This window comes from Agelaius tricolor, unplaced genomic scaffold (assembly GCF_023055355.1).
Source record: "Agelaius tricolor isolate 1412-34295 unplaced genomic scaffold, bAgeTri1.0.p SCAF_13, whole genome shotgun sequence".
In the NCBI taxonomy this organism is placed as follows: Eukaryota; Metazoa; Chordata; class Aves; order Passeriformes; family Icteridae; genus Agelaius; species Agelaius tricolor.
In genome coordinates this window covers 5,463,768-5,485,607 of record NW_027269273.1, presented here as the reverse complement: position 1 = coordinate 5,485,607, position 21,840 = coordinate 5,463,768, and the positions used below count along the sequence as shown (strand labels likewise).

General features: G+C 48.5%; 1 protein-coding gene across 1 annotated transcript in view; it reads right to left on the bottom strand.

Moving 5' to 3' along the window:
- PRKG1 (protein kinase cGMP-dependent 1) overlaps positions 1 to 19,995 on the bottom strand; it is a 383,398-nt gene extending 363,403 nt beyond the window's left edge. The window contains exon 1 of the mRNA XM_071438575.1: positions 19,586 to 19,995. Within this exon, the coding sequence (XP_071294676.1) occupies positions 19,586 to 19,851 (266 nt within the window). The 5' untranslated portion in view covers positions 19,852 to 19,995. The remainder of the gene's footprint in view (positions 1 to 19,585) is intronic.
- Between the last annotated feature and the right edge of the window lie 1,845 nt (positions 19,996 to 21,840).

The window sequence follows — 21,840 nt, the reverse complement described above, 5'->3', positions numbered from 1 at the left end:
CCACCTCCTCACCTGCCCTGGTGTTCCTCGCTCCAGTTCCATTCCCAGCTGCTTTTCCTCTGGCTTTAACCCCTCTCCACGGCAGAGAACTCAAACATGCCAGGAGGATTCCCCCGTGCACCTCTTCCCCACCAGCTCCCAATCTTTGGTTTGTGTGCAAAACAGCACAATTGTCACTTCTGGGGAGTTGTGATACCAAATCCTGGGAGCTTCCTCCAGCCCAAAGGGAACAATGTCTTGAAAGTGATGCTGCTGCAAGGGCAAAGTGTTCTGGGTCTGCTTCTCTGTGGCTGAGAAAGAAAGATTCCCAGGCTGGAGTTGATCTTTATATGACCACAGGAGGGTTTGGGTCCAAAGGGACCTCAAAGCCCATCCAGTGCCACCCCTGCCATGGCTGGGACACCTTCCACTGTCCCAGGCTGCTCCAAGCCCCAGTGTCCAGCCTGGCCTTGGGCACTGCCAGGGATCCAGGGCCTGCCCACCCTGCCAGGGAACAATTCCTTCCCAGAATCCCATCCATCCCCACCCTCTGTCATGTTGAAGCCATTCCCTGTGTCTTGGCACTCCATCCCTTATCCCCAGTCTCTCTCCATGTTTCCTGTAGCCCCTTCAGGCCCTGCAAGGCCACAATTTGGTGACCCCAGAGCTTCTCCTCTCCAGGTGAGCAGCCCCAGCTGTGCCAGCCTTTCCTCCCAGCAGAGCTGCTCCATCCCTCTGCCCATCCTGGTGCCTGCCCTGGGCTCTCTCCAGCATCCCCAGGCCCCTCCTTGCTGGCACCAGGTGATTTCTCTGCAAGAACCCTTTGTGTTGCAGCTTTATCTCCTCTGCTTTCCTTGAGCAACCTCAGGCAACAAGGCCCTTTCCCCCTTCCCAAATTTCTGCAATCCCAACACACAAAGCCTCGTGTCCAAACCCATCCCCAGAGCCCCTGGCACAAGAGGAAGGATCAAAACAAGGCACAAACCCTGCACTGGGCAGCAGGAGGGCAACACATTCCAGACCCCTGAGCAGGAGAGCAAGCTCACAGCCTGCTTCCACAAACTGTGGGAAATGGATTTGGAGAAAACTTTTAAAGCTTGACACAAGGCTTATGTAGTGTGCATCTGTATGTAAACTTTGAGATAAGAAAGGTTGCCTTAGAAATGCTGTGGAATAGGACAGACATTGTTGAGAGAGAAATAGAACTAAAAACAAGTTTTAAAAGGTAGCTTTGTAACAAAAAAAAGGACTAGATATTTTAGAGAAATAGAATTAGGAAAGATGTAGTAGGACTTGTGAGGAGTGATTTTAGATGATTGGTTTGAAAGTATTTATAGTACAGTGTGCTTAAAGTTGATAGGTTAAAAAACATTTATAATGTATTCTAATTAAGAAACAGTTGGCTTCTAATGGCTTCCAAACCACCCCTGCTCCTTTCCACACACACAAAAATCGCTTTGTTTTTGCTTTCCACTCCTTTTTTCCTTTTTCTCCCAAGGCAGGGCTATCAGCAAAGAGAGTTTGCAGCGCTGCTTTGGGCATGACGCGGATGCTGTGCCACCTCCGCTGCCTTACATGGCCCGCAGCTCGGGCAGGCACAGCATTCCCCACCTTCTTCCCTTTTTCCCTGCTTTTTATCCCCGTTTCTCTCGGCAGGAGAGAACACAAACACAAGGAGTAAGGCCGCCCTCTGCTGCCCTACACCAAACATCGGGCGGGCGACAACATCACGAGAAAAACCCAACGGAACAGAAAAGCGACCGAACAAAAAACATCCCCAAAGCGACCAAAATGCAACCAAAAAAAAATTCCAAAAATAGTCATCTCATTAAAAAATAGCTATACTATTGCTCAAGCCCAGCTTTAATGTATTAATTTTTAAATTTGCTCTGCAAGGGGCTACCACAACTTTTTAATCAAAGTTTTTTTGAGTTACCCACTACAACTCCCCCAAAAAGTGAACACATGGCATCTTAAGGATGCATCTTAATAATGCCCTTATTTATATAAAAACGGGCATTTATAAACCCACAGCAATGTCTGTAGGTCCCTTACAGCAATCAAACTCACAGCCTGCTTCTGCTTAATACTCATTTTGCCCAATAAACAAATTATTTCAGAGCTGTAACAACAGCTCTGCCTGCAGACATCACATTTTGGGTGGGTTTTCTTTACCATTCCTGTGGTATGGTAAATAATACCAAACTTAAATAATACCATCTCTGTGTTCCCCCTTAAAGAGAAGCAAAAGATTGATCTGGTGTGAGCTGGAATCAATTGTTTGATGCAGTAATGGACTTTAAAGCATTGATTTGCATCCATTCCTGGCTCAACTCCCAACCACCTTGAGTGTGCACACAAAACTCAGGACACACAGACCCAAACCATCCCTATTGTTTAGTATTAAGAACCAATCTGGAAAATGAAGGGGGTTTATTTCCTCTGTACATGCCACATTTTTGTCTCACTTCTTTGAATTTTAAATTATTGCGTTTTCAGAAGTCTGGCTCTTTTTACTCTCCATTTATATTCCCTTGTAAACTCCCAGAAAAGTCAATTAAATTTAAATAGCTCACACTAATACCACAGATATTTCACTGCAATTGCAGCTAATCCATCACCTCCCCAAAACCTCACAACAAACCCTGACTTCCCAAACTGCTCAGATCTACAGATAAAATCAAGCTTTGCAAGCAAACCCCGATTTTAAAAACCATGAATGCAATTTCCAAGCAGAATCAGTATTGATTGGGCAGCAGAACAGCAAATGCTGAGCATGGAGGGGTAAATCATGGGAGAAAATCAATCCAGGAGCCCCACTAGGATGGGGGATTTAAGAAAATATGGTTTTCTATATTTTCTAAATATAGTTTTCTATAAGCTTCTTTATATTTTTGTAGGACATTCCCAGGACAAGGGGCAAATAAATTTTGCAAAAGGCAAATCAAACCCAAGGAGATTAAGTAATTCAGAAAGATAAATCAATCCCGAGGTGAAACCTCCCAGTACCCAATGTTTTAGTAGTATAAAATCCCTACCAGGAGATGAAATTGAAGGTGGGAACCCCAAATCCAAAATCCAGCCCATGGATGAGCCACATTCTGCCATCTCTGCTCTTCCAAAAGAAGGTAAAACTATGGCTTTTACTCCCTCACTTCTCCTATTTAAAGGATTCACCAAACCACCCACAGCTGGAGCAGGTTTGGAGCTCTTCAGTGGAGAATTCACCTCACCTGGGTAATTCCTTGATGAGAGGCAAAGCTCAGAGCAAACCCTTTCCCTGTCAGCTTGGGAAAAATCTCAGGCATTTCCTAAACTTCCCTCTCATGAACCCAATTCCAGCAGGGTTATTCCAGTTTTTCACAGTGCAAAGCAATGCTTATTATCAACCCAAAAGCAGGGGGGAAATGGGAATATTCTCTGCTTGTAGCTAAATTATTTTTTTTCTTTTCACCAGAAAAGTCTTTTAACATAAACTCAGGTTTTGCTGGCCACTGAATGTCAAATGATGTGTTGGCAAAATTAAGCTTTCCATTTGTAGGGCATTATTAGGACTCATTTCGTGATGCTAATGGGTTTTAAATATTTTTTTTCTTTAATTTTTCTTCCTCTTAAGCAACACACAGGGGATAAAAAGAGACTGGCACATCACACTACTAAATCTGCAGAAACATCTTCAAGTTCTTGCAGAGAGCAGCGATTAAAGCTTTAAAAAATGTACCTGTTTCTCCCCCTGAAGGAACAGAGGGCTGCTGGAACATAAATCCACCTGAATTAGAGCACAGCTCATCTGCTGATCATTGAAACCACATAGTTTAACCCATCTCTTGTAACTGCAGCTTTAGTTCATTTCATCTCATTTCTGTGCCTGAAAAATCACAGCGGCCCGAAGGATGAACTTAATTGCACCTCCAGTGAGCTGCACGGGTTAATTAACATAATTACTCATTCCTAGCCTGGTCAGCTCCCTGCATTCATCTGCTGCACACCCAGGCTGAATAATTCAGCAGGTATTAATTATTTATGGCCTGGAGTTCTTCAGAAGGCAGGATTCAGTCAGTGCCAGGATTGGACCTGGCAGGCAAAGCCAAGCCCTGCCCAACCAGGCCCAGCTCAGGCTTTCCTTAAACTTCCCTCTCATCAACCCAATTCCAGCAATGGCTTCTTCAGATTCTGGGTTCTTCCAGATCTTCACAGTGCAAAGCAATGTTTATTGTCAACTCAAGAGCAGGGGGGAAATGGGAATATTCTCTGCTTGTAACTAAATTCTTTATTTCTTTTCATCAGAAAAGCCTTTGAATGTGAACTCAGGTTTTGGGCATCACAGATCCCGGGCATCACAGCAGGGAAAATGGGCTGGGGTTGCATTCAGACACCAAAAAAATCACGGAAATTGATTTATCAGGGATGCCACTGGCACCAAAGGAATCTGGGGAGGGGAAAGAAATCACCTTTTCCTTTTGGTTCCTTGGTGGAATGTGCTGGAAAGGAGAACAGAAAGAAGATAAACAAATACCTGGGAGCTGGTATTTGTCAAGGGCGGAGGGGGCTTATGGAAAAAAAAAAAAAAAAACAGAATAAAAATCTTATTTTACATTAGATCAACGCTATAATTGATTAAATGCTCAACATTAAGTGGGATTTTAGGAGGAGCAGCAAAAGGCTTTACAAGAACTGGAAGATGGGCGAATCCATATGAGAAATGAGGCAGCTCTTGTGAACAAGGACAAATACCCAGGTGCACAAAACCCCTGGGAAAGTCTCACCCACACCTCCACCTGCAGCTGCAGGTCAGCAGTGCCACCTCCAGTGCCCATCACCAACCCAGCTGAGCAGATTTATGCTCTGAAACCTCCAAACCACCCAGCTTTTTCCTCCCCAAGTGTGTTTATCCCAAAATCTTCCCCCTTGCAGTCTCTGCTGCCACTCCCTATCCCCTCCAGCCCCAAAGAGCTGTGCCAAAATATTTTCCACAGCCAAGCCCTGGATGGCAGCACACAGGAGAGGCTTCTCCCCACCTTCCCACTGGGTTTGGGGGTTTGGCAGCTTCCCCCCAGCAACCCTTCCTGATAAAAACCCCAGAGTGGGAACAGGGCAGCCTTTCAGCGTCCCCCAGCCAGGGCAGCTGCTGGAGGGTGCTGTGGTTACCCACAGGGCAGCACAGCCCTCATTCCAAGCCTCTGCAGAGAGAGCTCTGCTCTGTGAGGCCCTTCCCCAGGGCACGGCGTGGGGAGGCACAGCTGAAAGCGTTGGTTCATTCCCAGGAAAGCCAGGGGGCTCGGAAGCTTTTCCCTCCCTCTATTCCCTGGCTTTGGTTTTGGGGAGGTTTTTTTAAGCACTTCCTCAGCGTTGAGCTGAGGGTTGTCCCCCTGCTGGACTATGCTTTTTTCTGACTCAGAGATGGGACAACTGAGAGGTGTTTTAAAAACTTTTATTTCAGTTTCAGAAGGTTGAGGCAATACAAATGTTATAATTCACACGATCACAATCAGAAGTCAACACTCTAAGTATTTTTTAGCTTATTATTTTTTGCCACACTATGTTGTAAATACTTTAAAACTAATCATCCAAAATTACTCCTCATGGTTCTTACTACAATGCATTTTTCATGGTTCTATTTCTCTAAAATATCTACTCTTTTTTACAAAACCATCCTTTAAAACTTATTTCTAATTCTATTTCTTTCTTAACAATATCTATCTTATTCTACATTTCTAAGTCAGTATTTCTTATCTCAAAATTTATATACAAATACACACTATGTGAACCTTCCATCACACTTTAAGAGTTTTCTATAAATCTGTTTTCCCACAGTTCCCTGCACTTTGTCAGGGTTTTACCCCAAGACATGGCTCTGTTGCTGCCTTGAGCATCAAGAATTTCCAGCCACATGGAAGATAAAGCTGAAATAATCCAAGTGTTAAAACTGCACTTTTCTCCCAGATCTCCTTTCTCCCCCAGAAGCCATGGCCAGGAGGGAGGTGGCATAAAATCCATCTGTCAGCTCAGCCTGACACTGAATTTCCATTAATGCTCTGACCAGACCCAATCTAGCCCTGGTTCTCCCACATGGTACCAAACCCTTTCTTTTCTTGCACCAACAACTACTTTAAACTGAAAAATAAGGGAGAGGTTGGCATTGAAAAAAAAAAAAAAAAAAAAAAAGCGGAGGAATAGCCCAGGAATAGCCCAGGTTTGACAATTCTTTTAAATCAAGCTGGTGTTTTTAGGGCTGGATGGTTCATGCTCCACAGAGAATCCTAAAGGTTGGAAAACCCCTCTGAGATCAAGTCCAACCATTCCCCAGCACTGCCAAGGCCACCTCTAACCCATGTCCCCAAGTGCCACATCCACAGTTTTGGAAGAGTCACAGAATTCCCAGAATCACTGGGTTGGAAGAGACCTCCAAGATCATTGAGTCCATCCCAGCCCCAACCCCTCAGCTAAACCCTGGCACCCAGTGCCACATCCAGGCTGGTTTTAAACACATCCAGGGATAGTGACTCCACCACCTCCCCATGCAGACCATTCCAGAACTTTATCACCCTTTCTGTAAAAAACTTTTCCCTAATATCCTGCCTATATTTCCCTGGTGCAGCTTAAGGCTGTGTCCTCTCATTCTGGAGAAAGAGCCCAGCCCCAGCTGAGCACAGGCACCTTTCAGGAGCTGTAGAGAGTGACAAGGTCACCCCTGAGTCTCCTTTTCTCCAGGCTGAGCACCCCCAGCTCCCTCAGTGGTTCCCCACAGGGTTTGTGCTCCCAGCCCCTCTCCAGCCTCGTTGCCTCCCCTGGATGGGCTCCAGCGTCCCAAGGTCCTTCCCAGCCTGAGGGGCCAGAGCTGGGCACAGCACTCCAGGTGTGCCCTCAGCAGGGCCAGGTACAGGGGCAGAATGAGCTCCCTGCTCCTGCTGGCCACACCATTCCTGACCCAGGCCAGGAGCCCTTGGCCTTCTTGGCCACCAGGACACACTCCCAGGGCTGTGACTCCACCAAGGCCTGAGCACCCTTTTGGTGAAGGAATTTTCTCTGCTATCCCATAAAAAACCCCTCTGGAGGAGCTTGAGGCCATTTCCTCATCCTGTCCCTGTTCCCCAGGAGGAGAACCTGAACCCCCTGGCTGCCCCTCCTGTCAGGGGGTTTTGGAGATCAATAAAATTCCACACAAGGCTTGATCTCACTGGGGAGATGCCAAAGCTCCAAGTCCCAAAAAATCTCCTCATTTCCACCACTCCTCATTTCCAGCCTGATTTTCCCTGCAGTGCTCCTGAATGAGAAGCCCACTTAAAAAGACAAATCTGTGTTTAAGCTCCTGGACACTTTTATTGGTTGGGGACTGTCACCATGATATTTTCTGAACAATCCCTTCGCCAGGATTTTTCTCCTGAGAAGCTGAGAAGCCTCAGGAAAGAACTGTAAACAATAATTATCTGATTGCTTGGAATGTGGTTTGGAGGTTGCTTGCCAACAGGTGCATCTTTGATTGGTTCCATGTGAATTGTTTTCACTTAATGACCAATCCCAGTCCAGCTTTGTCAGACTCTGAGGAGTCAGTCATGGGTTTTTATTATTCATTCTTTCCTAGCCTTCTGCCTGGATCCTTTCTCTTCCTTTAGTATAGTTTTAGTATATCATTTTCTTTTAATATAATATCATAAAATAATAAATCAGCCTTCTGAGAACTTGGAGTCAGATTCTCATCTCTCACCTCATCCTGGGGACCCTCACAAAGACCAACTGGAGACCACAGGAGACCAGTAAATTCTCATTTCTTGAAGTGTCCAGGCCTGCTTTATCAGCCTGATAACCACAGCCACTACCCTGGGTAAGGCTGGGGATGTGTATGAGTGAAAAGCAGATTTGGGAAGGCAAAAATGAGCGAGGACCTCGAGGTTTTAAAGATCAGCCAGTAATGGGATGACATTTCCTTTCTCCAGGAACATTTGTCTGTAATGAAAGCGATGCCTGAGCACATCAAACTGGGCTGTAATTATCCCATTATCCTCCTGTCGGGCCTGAAGGCTAAACTGAGATAATGTCAGTGGAAAATGCTTCTCCCACACTGGGAGTATCCCAGTAATCCCTCCATGATTTCATTAGGGGAGTATCAGGCTCAAGCAGCTTTTGCTGTGAGCAGGAGCAGGCTGAAACAGCACCTCAGCTTTTCCCTCAAATCCTGCTCCTTAAATCTGCCCCTCAGGATGTGGATTGGGGAGAGAAGTGTTGGGATGGGACCAGCAGAGAGAAAAGGGCAGAAGGAACCTCACCAGAACATCCTCATGTCCTCAGCATGAGACTCGGGGTAATCCTGGTGTTCTCCAGGCCAAAAACCACCCCTGTTCCCAGAGCCAGGCAGCTCAGACTGAGATTAAAATAAAAAATAAATAAAATAAAATTTTGTATAATTAAATGTAAGTGTTAGCACAGCTTGGCCAAGGCAGCAAGCACTGGAAAGAAAAACCTCCAGCCCATCAACATCACACTAAAATTGCCCAAATCTCACTACATTCCCATTAGTTGAAGGGGACAGGAAGAGTCACTTGATGGGGCAGTAAACTCATGGTCACAGCTGCCTTAGGAAGGAAAATATTGGGCAAGTCCCAGGCTAAAAAATGATCTTATGGGTCAGCACCTGAACAGATAAAACTTAGAGCAGGATATAATAATGGACAGGCAAAATACTGGAAAATAGAGTGGTTCAGGTCTTTACACACTGGGGGTTTTAATTTTCAACAAAAGGTGGGACAGAGGGTCACTGAGTTCTGGAATAAAAAAAAAAAAATACATTTTGGAGAGCCAGAGGACAGCAAACACTCCACCAGGATTTTAGCAGGTAAATGAAACCCCACAGGTAATTGTGTCAGCCTGACATCAAACCCTGCACATCCTTTGGGATGTTCAAGCCTCCATTTAATTGCTAGGAAAATTAAGGCAGACAACAATGCCAATCTGTGGAATCCTATGGAAAACATAGGGATGGGTTTACCAAGTTTTATTAAAGCATCTCCAAACTGGGCTCAAAAAAGCATTTGCAGCTATGCAATGCAATTAATGCAATTAAATCTGGTGTGAAGTGCCTGAGTCACAAACTCGAGCTCGTTGGGAGCATCTCCGGCTCCGGGGGATTTTATCCTGGCACAGGAAGGGTTAAAAGCGAGGGAAAAGCGCTTGGGAGAAGCGTGGGAAGGCCAGCAAAGAGCCAGGGCAGGAGGAGCAGCTGGGCCGGGAGGCTGAGACAGATCCAGGCTGGAAATGTGGAAGCGATACTGAAAGCAGAGCAATTAGCGCAGTGAATCTCCCCTGCAGCTCCGGGCCAGGGCTTTGAGCCGGATGGGAAGGGGAAATTTATTAATGACAGAAATGCACCCGTGCAAACAAAACCTCCAAGGGCAAGGGAGCGTCTGCAAACAGGGCTGGATTATCAGTTTTTGAGTTTGGGATTGAAGGTGCTTGAATGGTAGTTTATGTTTGGATTTAGGTGTTTGTTTTTTTTATTAGTGGAACAGCTTTATGAGTTTGTAGTCTTTCATTAGTAAGGCACAAAATGGCTAACTATCTGTTGTTATAAGGTCTTTTAAAACTAAACTATCTCAAAGGACACAGATTATTTTCTTTTTTAACTCAATAACATCTTTTGAAGCTTGCAATGTGGACTTTTCTGTCTAATTACAAAATATCACTCAAACCTATCAAGAAGAAGGTAAAGAAGAATAACTTGCTTTTGTCTTAAAATTTCCATCTTGCTTCGTATTTATTTTTCTATTCTAAAACCTTAAACTCTGAGTTTTCTACTTTGTGATATTACACACTTCTAACTAACTACACACTTGTAATCTCAGTGCTATTAATTAATTTTTGGCAGTCTTCTCTACAGCTTTAGGTCAGTGGTGGTGTTCTCTTGCGGGTCTGTGCCTTTAAGCACAGAAAGTTTAACATTTTGACCATCACTGGATGAGCAAAGCTGACCTCCTGAGATTCCCATTCCTCCTCTGCCACCCAGCATCTCCCAGCCCCACCAGAAAGGCTCCACAAATGCAATTTGAAATCTCCTTCCCCAGTCAGGGTTACTCTGCAGGCTGGAATAGGGATGCAGGGATTCACCAGCTCCCTGTTCTCCCCCACACCATGAGCACAACACCCACACAAGCAGCTGCTGCTCCCAGTTCCAGGGAGCCACAGGCTGGGAGCAGGCTCAGGAGAGGAGTCACTCTGGGGGAATCCAGCTCCAGGGGATTTTTCCATGTGCTGCCTGGGCAGGAGCCACCACAGAAACGAGTGCTGGGGAGATTTGTGACATCATTCCATGGCAAGTTTCCCCTTGTGTTTCCCATTTGGTTTCAAGAGAGTTGATTTTTATTCAGCTACTGGATATTTGGCAGCAAAACAAAGGAGAAGGAGAAACAAGGAGAAAGAAGAGAAGAAAAGCTCCCCAAAACAGAAATCAACCAGCCCAGCATAAAAGATGGGAATCAGCTGTACCTGCTTTTCATCTCAGAGTAGAAACTATAATAATTTAGGGGTCAACCCAGCCAAAAACTGGGAGTGTGAGGCAAAACTGTCCCAAAATCAAATGGTCTCTGCAGCTGATGCTTTAGGATGGATTTGACTGCACAGACTCAAGAGGGATTAATCAGACCCCAAAATTTCTCTAAAACCAGCCTTCAGTTGATCCACAGTACCACTTCCACTTCCTTTTTTGCTTTTCTGCCTCCAAACATTTGGAATAACGGAGTAAAAAATGTAATATTCATAATGCCCACACCAGCTCAACCCAGATTTTTGCAGCATCTTCCCACAGAAGAACAAGTTTCTGGTTGAAGTTGCCACGAGCATTCTCCTATCAAAAGATAAAACACTTTGAAATTCTTCCTTTTAAGGTGATTATTTTAGAGGGAGGGAAAAATTTCAATCCAGCTTCAAGTCTCTGTGCCCCAGCAGTGCTGAGGAATGTGGGGAAGAAGATTTGAAATGTCAAGGTTTCTGCAGGGGAGACCAACTGCTCTGGAGTGTGCTTCCCAAAAGGCACTGCAGCCTTTTCCCTGGATGGGACATGGGATAATAAAGCTGCAGATCAAAGTGAGAAACGTGCTCCTGGCAGGGAGAGCCCAGCCTTGCATTCTGGGATGAAAGGGAAGGCAGAGATTGCACCCTTTGCTTGACACACATTTCATAAAGCAGCATGAAAATCAATGGGGGGGAGAAAAAACCCCACAAGCACCACCTTTCATGCTGCTTTCAGTTTAGTATTCTGGTTTTTTTTTAATATTGAACAATCCTTTTCTGAGACAGAGCAGAGCAGAAATAAAGTAGCCAAGGCTGCTGTCTATGGATAAAATACACTCTCAGTGTCATTCCATGAAAGTTTCCCCTCTAAGAGCTGATTTGGGGATTTTTTTTCCTGCCTCCATGCAGGCTGAAATGGCCTCAGAAATGCCCCCAAGGCTTTGTGAAAAGGGCAAACATCAAATGCAGAAAAAGCAGAATCCCTGACTGGTTTGGGTGGGCTGGCAGATGGGAAGCAAAACTACCTTGGAGATACAGGCCTGGTATTTAAATAAATATAAAAATGTATATTTTATATGAATTTTTCCAGATAAAGCAACTTCCTGGTGTTTTTTCCACCTTCCCAGAGAGCTCCTCCCCAGATTTTCTCCACTCTGCCTTTCCAAACCTTCAGAACCTTTCTGTATTTCTACAAGCACAAATTTATTTTCCTATGAATGTCAAAAAAAAAACCAAAACCCATAGGCTGGAGCAAGAGGGGACACTGGATGTATTTATTCCTTCCAGCTTCCTGATTTTTTTTTTTTAAGATCCATTTTTAGGAAGTGTAGCAACTCCCCAGGTGTCTCTCCCTGCATTTTTCCCTGCTCCACAATCACTTCTAAGATTCCTTACAAACCTTGGGGTTGTATTTTTAAGGGACTGCTTCCTGCTATTCCCACCAATTCCAGGCTTTCAAAGTTGAATTTTGGCTTAATAATTGCAAGCAATCATTATTATTATTATTATTATTACCAAAATTCTGTGTTGAGCCACTCAGAGAATTTGGTTGTAGTTCTTTGGGGTCTCAAGGAATTATTCCCAGTCATCCTTCCCACTTCCACACATCACAGGAAAAATAATACAGAGCACAGCTCCTCAGAAATTGATGGATTAAAGAGTTTTAAAAAGTTTTTTAAAAGTTTAAAAAAAATTAAATATTGGCAATACAGTGCAGATGCATAAATGGAAAGTGGAATTTCCCAGATTTAGGATCTGATCCCTTACTAAAAACAGCTCAATAGATTTTTTAAAAATTTTTTTTAAAGCAGAATTTTTATACTAGTTGGTCACTTTAAATCCTGGTGGTGATTTTTACCTGGGAGGATTTTATAGAAACTCCCAAGAAAGAGTAAAATGCAAATGAGAACAACTCAAAATTCCCATTCTGCTGTGCTTGCTGTAATCAATCAATCAATCAATCAATCACCCACAGCCTCCTTTAGTGCAAACTTTGTGCCAGGAACCCCAAATATTAAGGTATTTCTCCTGAACCTGTGTCCCACCTGCACAGTTTCCTTCTGGGTATTTTATATTAAATAATTCTTTGTTTTCTCCCCCCTGTTGTAGCTGCTGTTTGAGTTTCCATCACCCCACTGGCCTGTCATTAATTTAGTGCCATGAGAGGGATGTTTTCACCCCATTTTACACCTTAAAATGTCTCAAAACCAGGAATCACCAAGAAATCACAGCCAAATCTATTTACCCTCCTTTGAGTCAAACAGAAGAGATTTGATCCCATTACTGGAGAGCTTTTCCCCCTCTCCTGTAGCAATTCCCAAAATGCTCAGGCTCAGCCCCCCAACATGAATTAAATCCCAAAAATGGAATTTTAAATTTAAAATTATCTCAATCCTTTATCCTTGTGGCTCCCCAGGATCCTCTCAGCTCCTTCCACCACCCATGGGCCTGAGTTCTGCCTCCCTCCCTCCTTTTTTAGCATCTCCTGCCTCGTTTGTGACTACAGGGTTTTATTACTAATGGAACAAAAATGCTCTGAGAACACCCATGAGCAGGACACAGAAACAAAAATCTATTTGAAAAAAAAAGCAATCCTCATCTTTTCCACTCAGGAGGTCACAGCAGAGGGGAAAGCCCTTCAGGAAGCCCTTGCCAAAGCTCTTCAGAGATTTTCCAGGACCTGCAGCAGCTCCACAACCAAGTGGAAACCTTGGGAAGGCTTTTTCCTGAAGTTTCTCGTTAGGAAAGAGGCACTCTGAGTTTTATTTTAGTCCTTTCTATCCCATTTTCCTCTGATAAGATTTCATCACCCGGGGGGATGTTTGCTGGAGAATTACCTTTTCCATCCTGAGGGAGCATTGGGACAAAAATGACAGAACAATTCTGACAAAAGTGACACAAAAATCCTGAAGAAAAGGATACAAAAATTCTGAAGAAAGTGATTTTAAAAAAAAACCTGACAGAAATTACAAAAGAGGCCAAATGAAGAGTGAGTGAGGCCAAGCAGTTTTACACCACCACATCCAGGGGCCACTTTTAAAATCACAGCAGCAAGAAGGACACAGGACCCTTTTTCTCCTCCAAACCAAGAGATGTCCACAAGCTGCTGCAGAAAAACAACACAGTCCCAGCTCCCAGCTCCTTGTATTTTTATCAATCCACTCACACCAAAGATCCAGGAGGGAAAAGCAGTTTCTGGTGGCCTTGCCTGGCAGCACAGCCGAGGTTTAGAGCCCACCAATGTAACCTGGTTCTCAGGGATTGGGAAGCAGAGCTCCAGGCAGGGGGAAGGTGGGGGACATGGAGATCTGGCAGCTGCCCTGAAATCTCTGGGCCTGTGATTTGGTGCCCCAAGGGAGGCTCCAAAATCCTCCTGACTTGAGGCATTTAAAAATAGGCTGAAGGAAGAATTTGGGATGACGCCGCTGGGACAGAGCCTGCGTCAGCCAGGGATGGGCACTGCCCCATTCCCTTGGCAAGAGTGTGCCCTTCCTCAGGGCAGACCTGAGAAACACACAGCAAAGATTCCAAGTTTTCATCCCAAACCATGCAGAAAAATCATCATTTTTATAATTAAAAAAAAATAATCCTGCCATCTTGCCCTTCCTTTCTTCACCAGGACCAGGGATCACATCTAATAATTGGTTTTTTTATTATTCCACGTGTTATATATAAATTAATCTGACTCTTTTTATTTCATTTCAGATGTTTGTATATAAATGAATACCTGTTTTGTACTATTTTTGGAAGGGCAAGCTGAGTTTAGCTGCTCTTGCTGTGCTGCCCTGGCCCATGAGGAAGCAACCAAGGGATACGATGGAAAAGGTGGATTGGGTGACCAGGGCTGCTGGTGACAGACAGACAGACAGACAGACAGACAGACGCCAGGCTGTACCCAGTGGAAAGGCACCATTTGATGCCTTTTGGGAGCCAAATTTCCCCCCATCCTGGCTCGATTTTCAGGTCTCCTGTAAACCAAAGGGAAGCGATGCCCAGGGAAAGCGGGGGGAGCAGTGAGTTGGGCCCATTAAAAATTAAAAGACAGGAAATGATTTCCATTGATTAACCATAAACATTTGCTTCTCTCCCTTTCTAAAACCCTTCTGTGCTCATTTGTCTGACCTTGGACTTCTCGAGGGGCTGATGTCACACCTCTCCCTGCAGTGACAACTCACTTTGTCCCCCCCATCTTCACTGCTTCATGCCACAAGTTTCTCCATCCAAATGAGGACCAAGCAAAGAGTCCATCTCCCACTTCCATAGCTCTCTCTGGAATATTTTCCAGCTCTCCCCAAATTTAAGCAACCCTGTCAAACTTCCCTCTGTATTTCCCTCCCTTGCAGCAGCCACGCTCTCCCAACACAACAAGCAATGAGGACAGTGTTAATTCCTCCTCTGCCAATAAAATTCCAGCTAATAAAATCCTTCTGATCTTTGGTGGGGATCACCCAGGGAAGAAGCATCCAAGGAATTTGCTGTTGCAGCGCATCAGGAGCGGATGGGACCGGATTGGGGACGAGTAAATGAGGAAGAGAGGCGTTTTCAGAGTTGTAATTAATGGCAAAATCACTGCTATCCTTCCTCTGAGCTTTGCAAAGTAATGCTGATCCTTACTGAGAGAAACCAGCAGCCTCAGATCCAGCAAACGCTCCCTGTTTGAACTATTTCAGACACAGCTGCTGAGCGGTGTCAAATATTGCACAAGGAGAGTCCCAAACTGTCCTTCCTCAGCTTAAAGGCTGAAGTGTCACACACAGGCAGCAGATCACACACTGGTCTCCCACCAGCAAAAAAAAAAATGAGGCAAAAGCTCCTTTTCCAGGCTGGCCAGGCCCTGAGGGAGAGTGGTTCCAGGTAGTGGGGAAGCAGCTGGGTTGTTTTTCACGGGCAGGCTGAGCGCAGGATCGATATCGCTTTAGTGGCTGGCAGCTGATGAGATCATGGCTAAATTAACAGAGCTCACTTCCCAGAAAGGGGCTGAGGGGGGAAGGACACAGCTCCAGGGAGGGGGAACATCCCCCTGGCCATGCTCAGAGGGTTGGAGCCATCAACAGAGCAGCTCCAGGGGTGGTGGAGATGTGAGACAGAAGCGTTTTTGGGGGGGGAAATGATGCAGAATTACAGGGCTGTGCAGGACACCTCTGCTTCAGCCAGTCCAGCTTTGAAGGTGACTCAGCCTTGAGTTCTGGACTGGAGACTTCCCAGGCTGCCCAGTTTTTACCCTGGGCATGGCTGGTCCTGGCCTGAGCAATACCCAAACCCCAGAGATGGATTGATCCTGCCACAGCCATCAGCAAGCACCAGCTTATCCCAAGTTCTGCTGCATAAAGTCAAGAGGATCCACTCCAATCCTCCATCCCCAGTACCACCCAAAGCCTTTAATCCTGAGTTTAAACACCTTGGGTGAACAAAGTATCCCCCACCACCTCAGGGCAGGTGGAAGCAGGAGAAACAAGGATTCAGGTCTGATTTTACCTGGAAAACCACAGGCAGGAGGGCTGGTCCAGGACTGAGAGGCTGAAACCACAATACACCCCAATACCTTGCCTTAAATGTTAGACCCCACTGCCATCTTGTGGCAAATGCTTCCTGAAATAAAATTTTAAAAGGGGGAAAATCCATTAAAAAGTTGCAGGAAAAGTTAGGGAGCCAGGAAGGATGGGTAAATTACCAGGAACAAGGTGGGGAATCTCACCTGTCTGAAATGATGCTGAGGCTGAGCCTACAGCACTGTGTCAGACTGAAAGAGGCATGGAAAAACCCAGGGATGGCACTGTCCAAGCTGGATTTGGGGAGCTGAGGATATAACCACACACAAAACATGGAATTGCCTGCAGGGCCAGGGCTTCAGCAAAGATTCAGTCACAATTCCAAAAGTATTCCAGAGTTCCCAAAGTCATTTCATGCTGCCCTGGTTTGAAGGAGGCTTCTCGTCCCAAATAAGCAGGATTTAGCTGGAATTAGACATTGCACCTCAGAATTAAGGCAGGCAGCAGCTGGAATTTCCTGGGAGGATGATCTGGAGGTGGGATTAGGGCTCAGGTGGATTTCTCTGGGTGCAGGGACAGGCAGGGCTGATCCAGCTCTTAGTCCTGGCTTTGCCACACCTCAGCATTTACTTTTTTGCATCGCTGATCATCTGCAGTGCTTTTGCTTAGCAACTGGGCATCACTTTAGCAAAGTGCCTGGATTGCTGCATTATCCATGGATGGCTCCCACCCCGCCAGGAAAAACAGGGACAAACTGGTTTTCCTTCTTTGTGTTGCCATAAGGGCCTGGCAGGTGCTGGATCAGACAGCCCCGAGGCCTTGTGTGATCTGAAACACTCGCTGGCTGTGGGTGAAAGTGAAGCAAAACTCACTGGCCATAAATAAATTAAGGAATCATCTACAAGAAGTGCAGCTCCACTTTCCACTCAAGTCTCTGCTGGCAGGAATGGATCAAGGAACAACAGGGAGGAATTATTTTGAAGACAGGCACAGAAAGTGGCTCTTTTGAAAGAAAATCTGATTTACAGATTGGCTATAGATACATGGATAATTCTAGACACCTGGCCAGCTACACAGCAATGCTTCCTGTCATTAAAATTTATATTTCTATGTTATCAGAAGGAACAACAGCATAAACACACACTTCCAAAGATAACACATCCTTCACCACCTTTCTGTTTACACACCTCCGTTTTTTGGATCTCTGCAAGCCTTTTCAACCTTGCTGCATGTGACAGGAGTGCCTTACAAGAGTCACAACACATTTAAACCAACTCCATTCTCCACTTTCAGCTGGGATTTATCCCTGTTTGAGTTGCCCTCATCCCATAGTCTGCTGCTTTCAACTCCTTGAGAGTTTCACATGTCAGTGTATATTACACACAATAAACAAATCCAATTATATGGTCAATAACTACATCTTTATCTTCAGGGGTGGAAAAGTGCTTGGAGGTTGATCCCAGGTAAAAAAGGGGGTTTTTTTTTGGCATTTAACTGAAAACAGGCGGGCCTGAATATCCCCTTGGGGGTTTTATGGTCTGGAAGTTGTCTGTGGGTTTGGGAAAAGAGGTGTCCCAGGGATGAGGGATGGAGAGCTGGGAGCTGCTGCTGTTGCTGGAGCACAGGCAGGAGACTCCTGGAGGTGCATGAGCTCCCCCCATAAATAAATCAGCCAAGTGCTGTCAGCAGCTCTGAGATGCCAGAGGCAGAGAAAGCCCCGGGGACACTGAGGGGAGCTGGCACCAGCCAGAGCCATCCCTGCCTCCTGCCAGGATTGGGAGCAGGGAGAGCTCATCATGCTCTTGGCACAGCTCTGTGCTCCCTGAGCCCAGGACAGCACCCTGGAGCCACATCCAGGACCCACACACTGCCCATTGAAAAAACACCTCCATCTAGCCCATGGTGGGGTGGGATCTGGGGGGAAAACAGGGGAAAAAGGGAGGTTGTGGGTGCAGCGTGCTCAGCACACCATGGAGCCGCCCGCCGCTCTCCCAGCAACGAGACGGGAGAAGAATTAAGCAGAATTAAAGGAAGAATTAAGAATTAAAACCCAAAAGCAATCCCAGACTGGCTTGGTTACCATTGTCATGGCTACCACGAGCGAGGCTGAGGCATGGGGGATGCCAGGGGACGGAGCTCCAGCCTGGAACTGCCCGCAGGCCCCACCAGGAGTTTTTCCTGCCCACTGCAACATCATCTGAGGAGGTGGGAATGGTGCAGGATGGGCCAAACGACCTTCACTGCATCACATGGACACAGCTTTTCCTGCAGCTGGCCTGCCAAGCCAAACTGGGAACAGCACAGGAAAGCCTCAGGCCGGGACTAAACCTCACTAGAGCCATGAGCAGGTTTAACAACTTCTAAATAAGTGATTACTCATGGTGGGGACACTGGGTCCTGCCCTCACCACAGGTGCCAGGTCACTGTCACCTTCCTGAGGCTCGGGATGATCGTTGCCTCCAAAAAAACCAACAGCAAAAGGAAAAGTTGGATGTGGTTTCTCCTCCATCCACAACACCTGGCCTCTGCCTTGGTGCATGGGGATGTGCTGCCCCAGGGAAGGACAAATGGAGACACACTCAGCTCCCATTCAACACGCCTCCCTGGGCACAGCAGTTTGCTTTATTAAACCACCACAGGCAGGGAAAAGAATAATAGTGAATTAAAAAATAATAATACTGAATTTAAAAAGCCCAAAGCCAAGTGCTCCTCGTTTGAGCAGTAACAAGGGGCAGGGCACAGGAGAGGAGGAAAGGGCTGGAGATTGGTCTGGACACATTTGGGTAGAGCTGAGGATTCACACGCACAGATCCCATCAGGAACGGCTCTGCTGAAACAAATCACCCCTCACAGGGCACACGGGACCGTGCCTTGCTCCAGAAGGACCAGGCACAGCTTCTGCCCAAAGCAGGGTCACACTGTGGTCACACACAACTTCTCCACCACATCCACCTCCCCAGCAGCCAGCACAGCACCACGCTCCCCAGTTCTCCCACATGTATGGAAGAAGGACAACCCCCAAGACCCCGGGTTGAGTGATGCAGACCCCATACTCCCCCCAAAAAACCTCTCAGTGGGTGCCTGACAGCGACACAGGGAAATAGAATCATGGAATTACTAATGTGGGAAAAGTCCTGCAGAACCAGCGAGTCCCACCACCGGGAGGCAAAGCGCGGCTGGAGCAGCGTGGGCTCGTCTTGGGGGAGAATGGGATGGGGAAAGGGGGGGATCGGGGCGAGTGGCAGCACCTGCCCTGGGAACGGGGCTGCCGGGGGTGCCGGCGGCTCTCGAGCAGCCACGGAACAACTTCCCGGCCCCGCCGCAAACTTTTCCCAGCGCCGGGGAGGCACCGCCGCCCCCCCGCGCTCCGGCCGAGCATCCCCCGGGAGCGGAGCCGCGCCGGGGACGGGAAGAGCGGAGCGAGGGAGGGAGGGAGCGAGGGAGGGAGCTCCGGGCTGTCCGATGCCCCGGCAGGGCTCCTTCCCGGCGGCTCGGAGCCGCTCCACGCCCCGGGCACGGTCCGTGCCGGCGATGCCGGGCGGGGGGACGCGGTGTCCCGGCCACCCCGCTCGGGACCGGGGTCGGAGGGAGCGGGGGAAAAGGGGTGCCATCCCTACCTCTCTGCCTTGGTGAACTTGCGGAAAGCCTGGCGGAGGTCGTGGAAGGAGCGGTAGGTCTGCGGCTCGGCCGAGATGCCCTGCGCCCGGGTGGTGCGGGGCCCGATGTGCGGGCTGGGGGCCGGCAGCACGGACTGGCATTTGTGCAGCCGCCGCCGCAGCTCCTGGATCTCCTCGTCCTTCTCGCCCAGGCGCCGCTCCAGCTCCTTGATGCGCTCCTCCTTGAGCAGCAGCAGCTTGGTGAAGTCCCCTTCCAGCTCGGTCATTTTGGGGCTGCCGGGCCGGTCCCGCTCTCATGGAGCGGCTCCCGGGCAGGGGCAGCGGCGGGGGAGCGGCTGCGCCCGCCCCGGCTCAGGGCAGCGGCCCCGGCATCGCCCCGAGCCCGCCGGCAGCGCCGAGCCGGCCCAGGGGCGAGCAGAAACCGCCCCGAAAACAGCCGCCAACAAGGGAAAAGGCGGCGGGGAAAAAAGGACAAGAAAAGGGGAAAGAGCTCTTGTGCCACTCTGCGAGGCTGGGATCCTGGAAATAGCAACAATTACCATGTGATCGCAGGGTGACGCAGCTCCTTGTAACTGGAGCCGAAGACTTGGGATTCAAACAAGAACACTTCATAAATATTAAATTGCCTCCTGCTAATGAGCCACGTGGAGCCGCCCCCCGGCCCGCCCGGCCCGGCCCCCGGCGGCAGCTCCGCATCCCCGGCAGCGGCTCAGCATCCCGGCCTGTCCCTCCGGAGCTCTGCATCCCATCCTGCCCCCTCCCAAGGAGATCAGCATCCCACCTCTCTCCTCACCCCTCGTTCCAGGCTGTGTTACCCTCAGCTGTTGGTCCCTGCTGGGTGTACCCCCCTTTGGCACCTCGCACGCCTCCCTCCATCCTTCCCTGCCCAGATTATCCCGTGTACCTCATGGCTGGGGCACCGCACATCCCAGCCAGCATCCCTCCCCATCCAGGACTCCACACCCCTTCCCACCAGGTTTCCTTGCTCCCTGCCCTCCAGGTCACCCCCCAGCACATGCCAGCCCAGCCCCACCATCTTGTGGGACACGCTGTCCCTCGTCCCAACCTGCACCCCACACCCTAAGGAAGAAGATGCTGTCCCCAGGCACAGACACCCTGGTGGCACCTGAGGGGGGAGCGGCCGGAGTGCTCCGCCAGCTTGTCCAGGGAGGGAGGAACTCATCCTTCCTGGACTTATTTGGAAGAGCCCATCATGCACATGAATTTTTAATGCCGGCTGGCAAAGGGCACCATCAGCTCCCCTATCACATTTCCCTCCCAAACCACTCTTGTTTCCAAGCAGGGATTTCAGGAGCCCCTTGCTGCAGGCAAAAAAAAAACCCCTTGGGGATGGGAGGGGGTTTTTCCCAGCCCCCACAGCCAGGCCTTGGGCACTCAGGGCTCTCAGGAACCCCTCAGGGTCCACATCCCGACCCACAGAATCTTGTGCCATGCCTTTAGGGACAGACTCCGTCTGCTTGGGCAGGGCAAGGAGAGGGCAAAGCATCTGAGCTGGAGGACAATGGAGTATTAAATTCAGGGCTGAAAAATCAATTAGCAGCGTCTCTGTCTTTTAAGGAGATGGGGGTGGTGGGGTGTTTTTGCACCCTCGTGTCTTTGCCTACAGCTTTCCTCAGCCCTGGAAACCTCCGGGTTCGGAGCTGTGGAAGCATCCCTGCGGCCAAGGGGCCAGGCAGTCCTTGCTGGGGGAGGAGGGGGAACTAATTAACAATTATTAATAATAATTGGGCTTTATTGGCGGGCAGAGAGCGCCACCTCGTGGGCGGTCCAGCAGAGCAGGGCCGAGATTTGGGGACAGCGCGGCCCTTCCCGGGAGCTCGGGGACGGAAAGGGGATGGATGCTCCAACAGCCCTGGGAGCTCCCATGGGATGCGCTGGGATCCCCATCAGGATAAATGTCCCGGAGCGGAACGCAGAGACCGCCCCGTGCCCGGTCCTATCCCATCCAGCACGACAACACAGCCCGGGCCTGTGTCACAAAGGGACATTGTGACACCGGGGCCCCACGGTGCCATTGTGACACGGGGCCACGTCGTGTTGTCCCCAGGGCCCGTGTGGCACTGCGGCTCCCGGGGCTGTGGAGGGAGCATGCCGGGCCGTGCCCTCCAGCAGCGCAGGGCACCGCGCTCCGGAGGCTGCAGCTCCCCGGGATAGCTGCCATGGAGATGCCCACGGAGAGGGGCCAGCTCGCCCCTCAGCCGTCCAAGAGGCACCTGCTGAAGGATGGGGCTGGA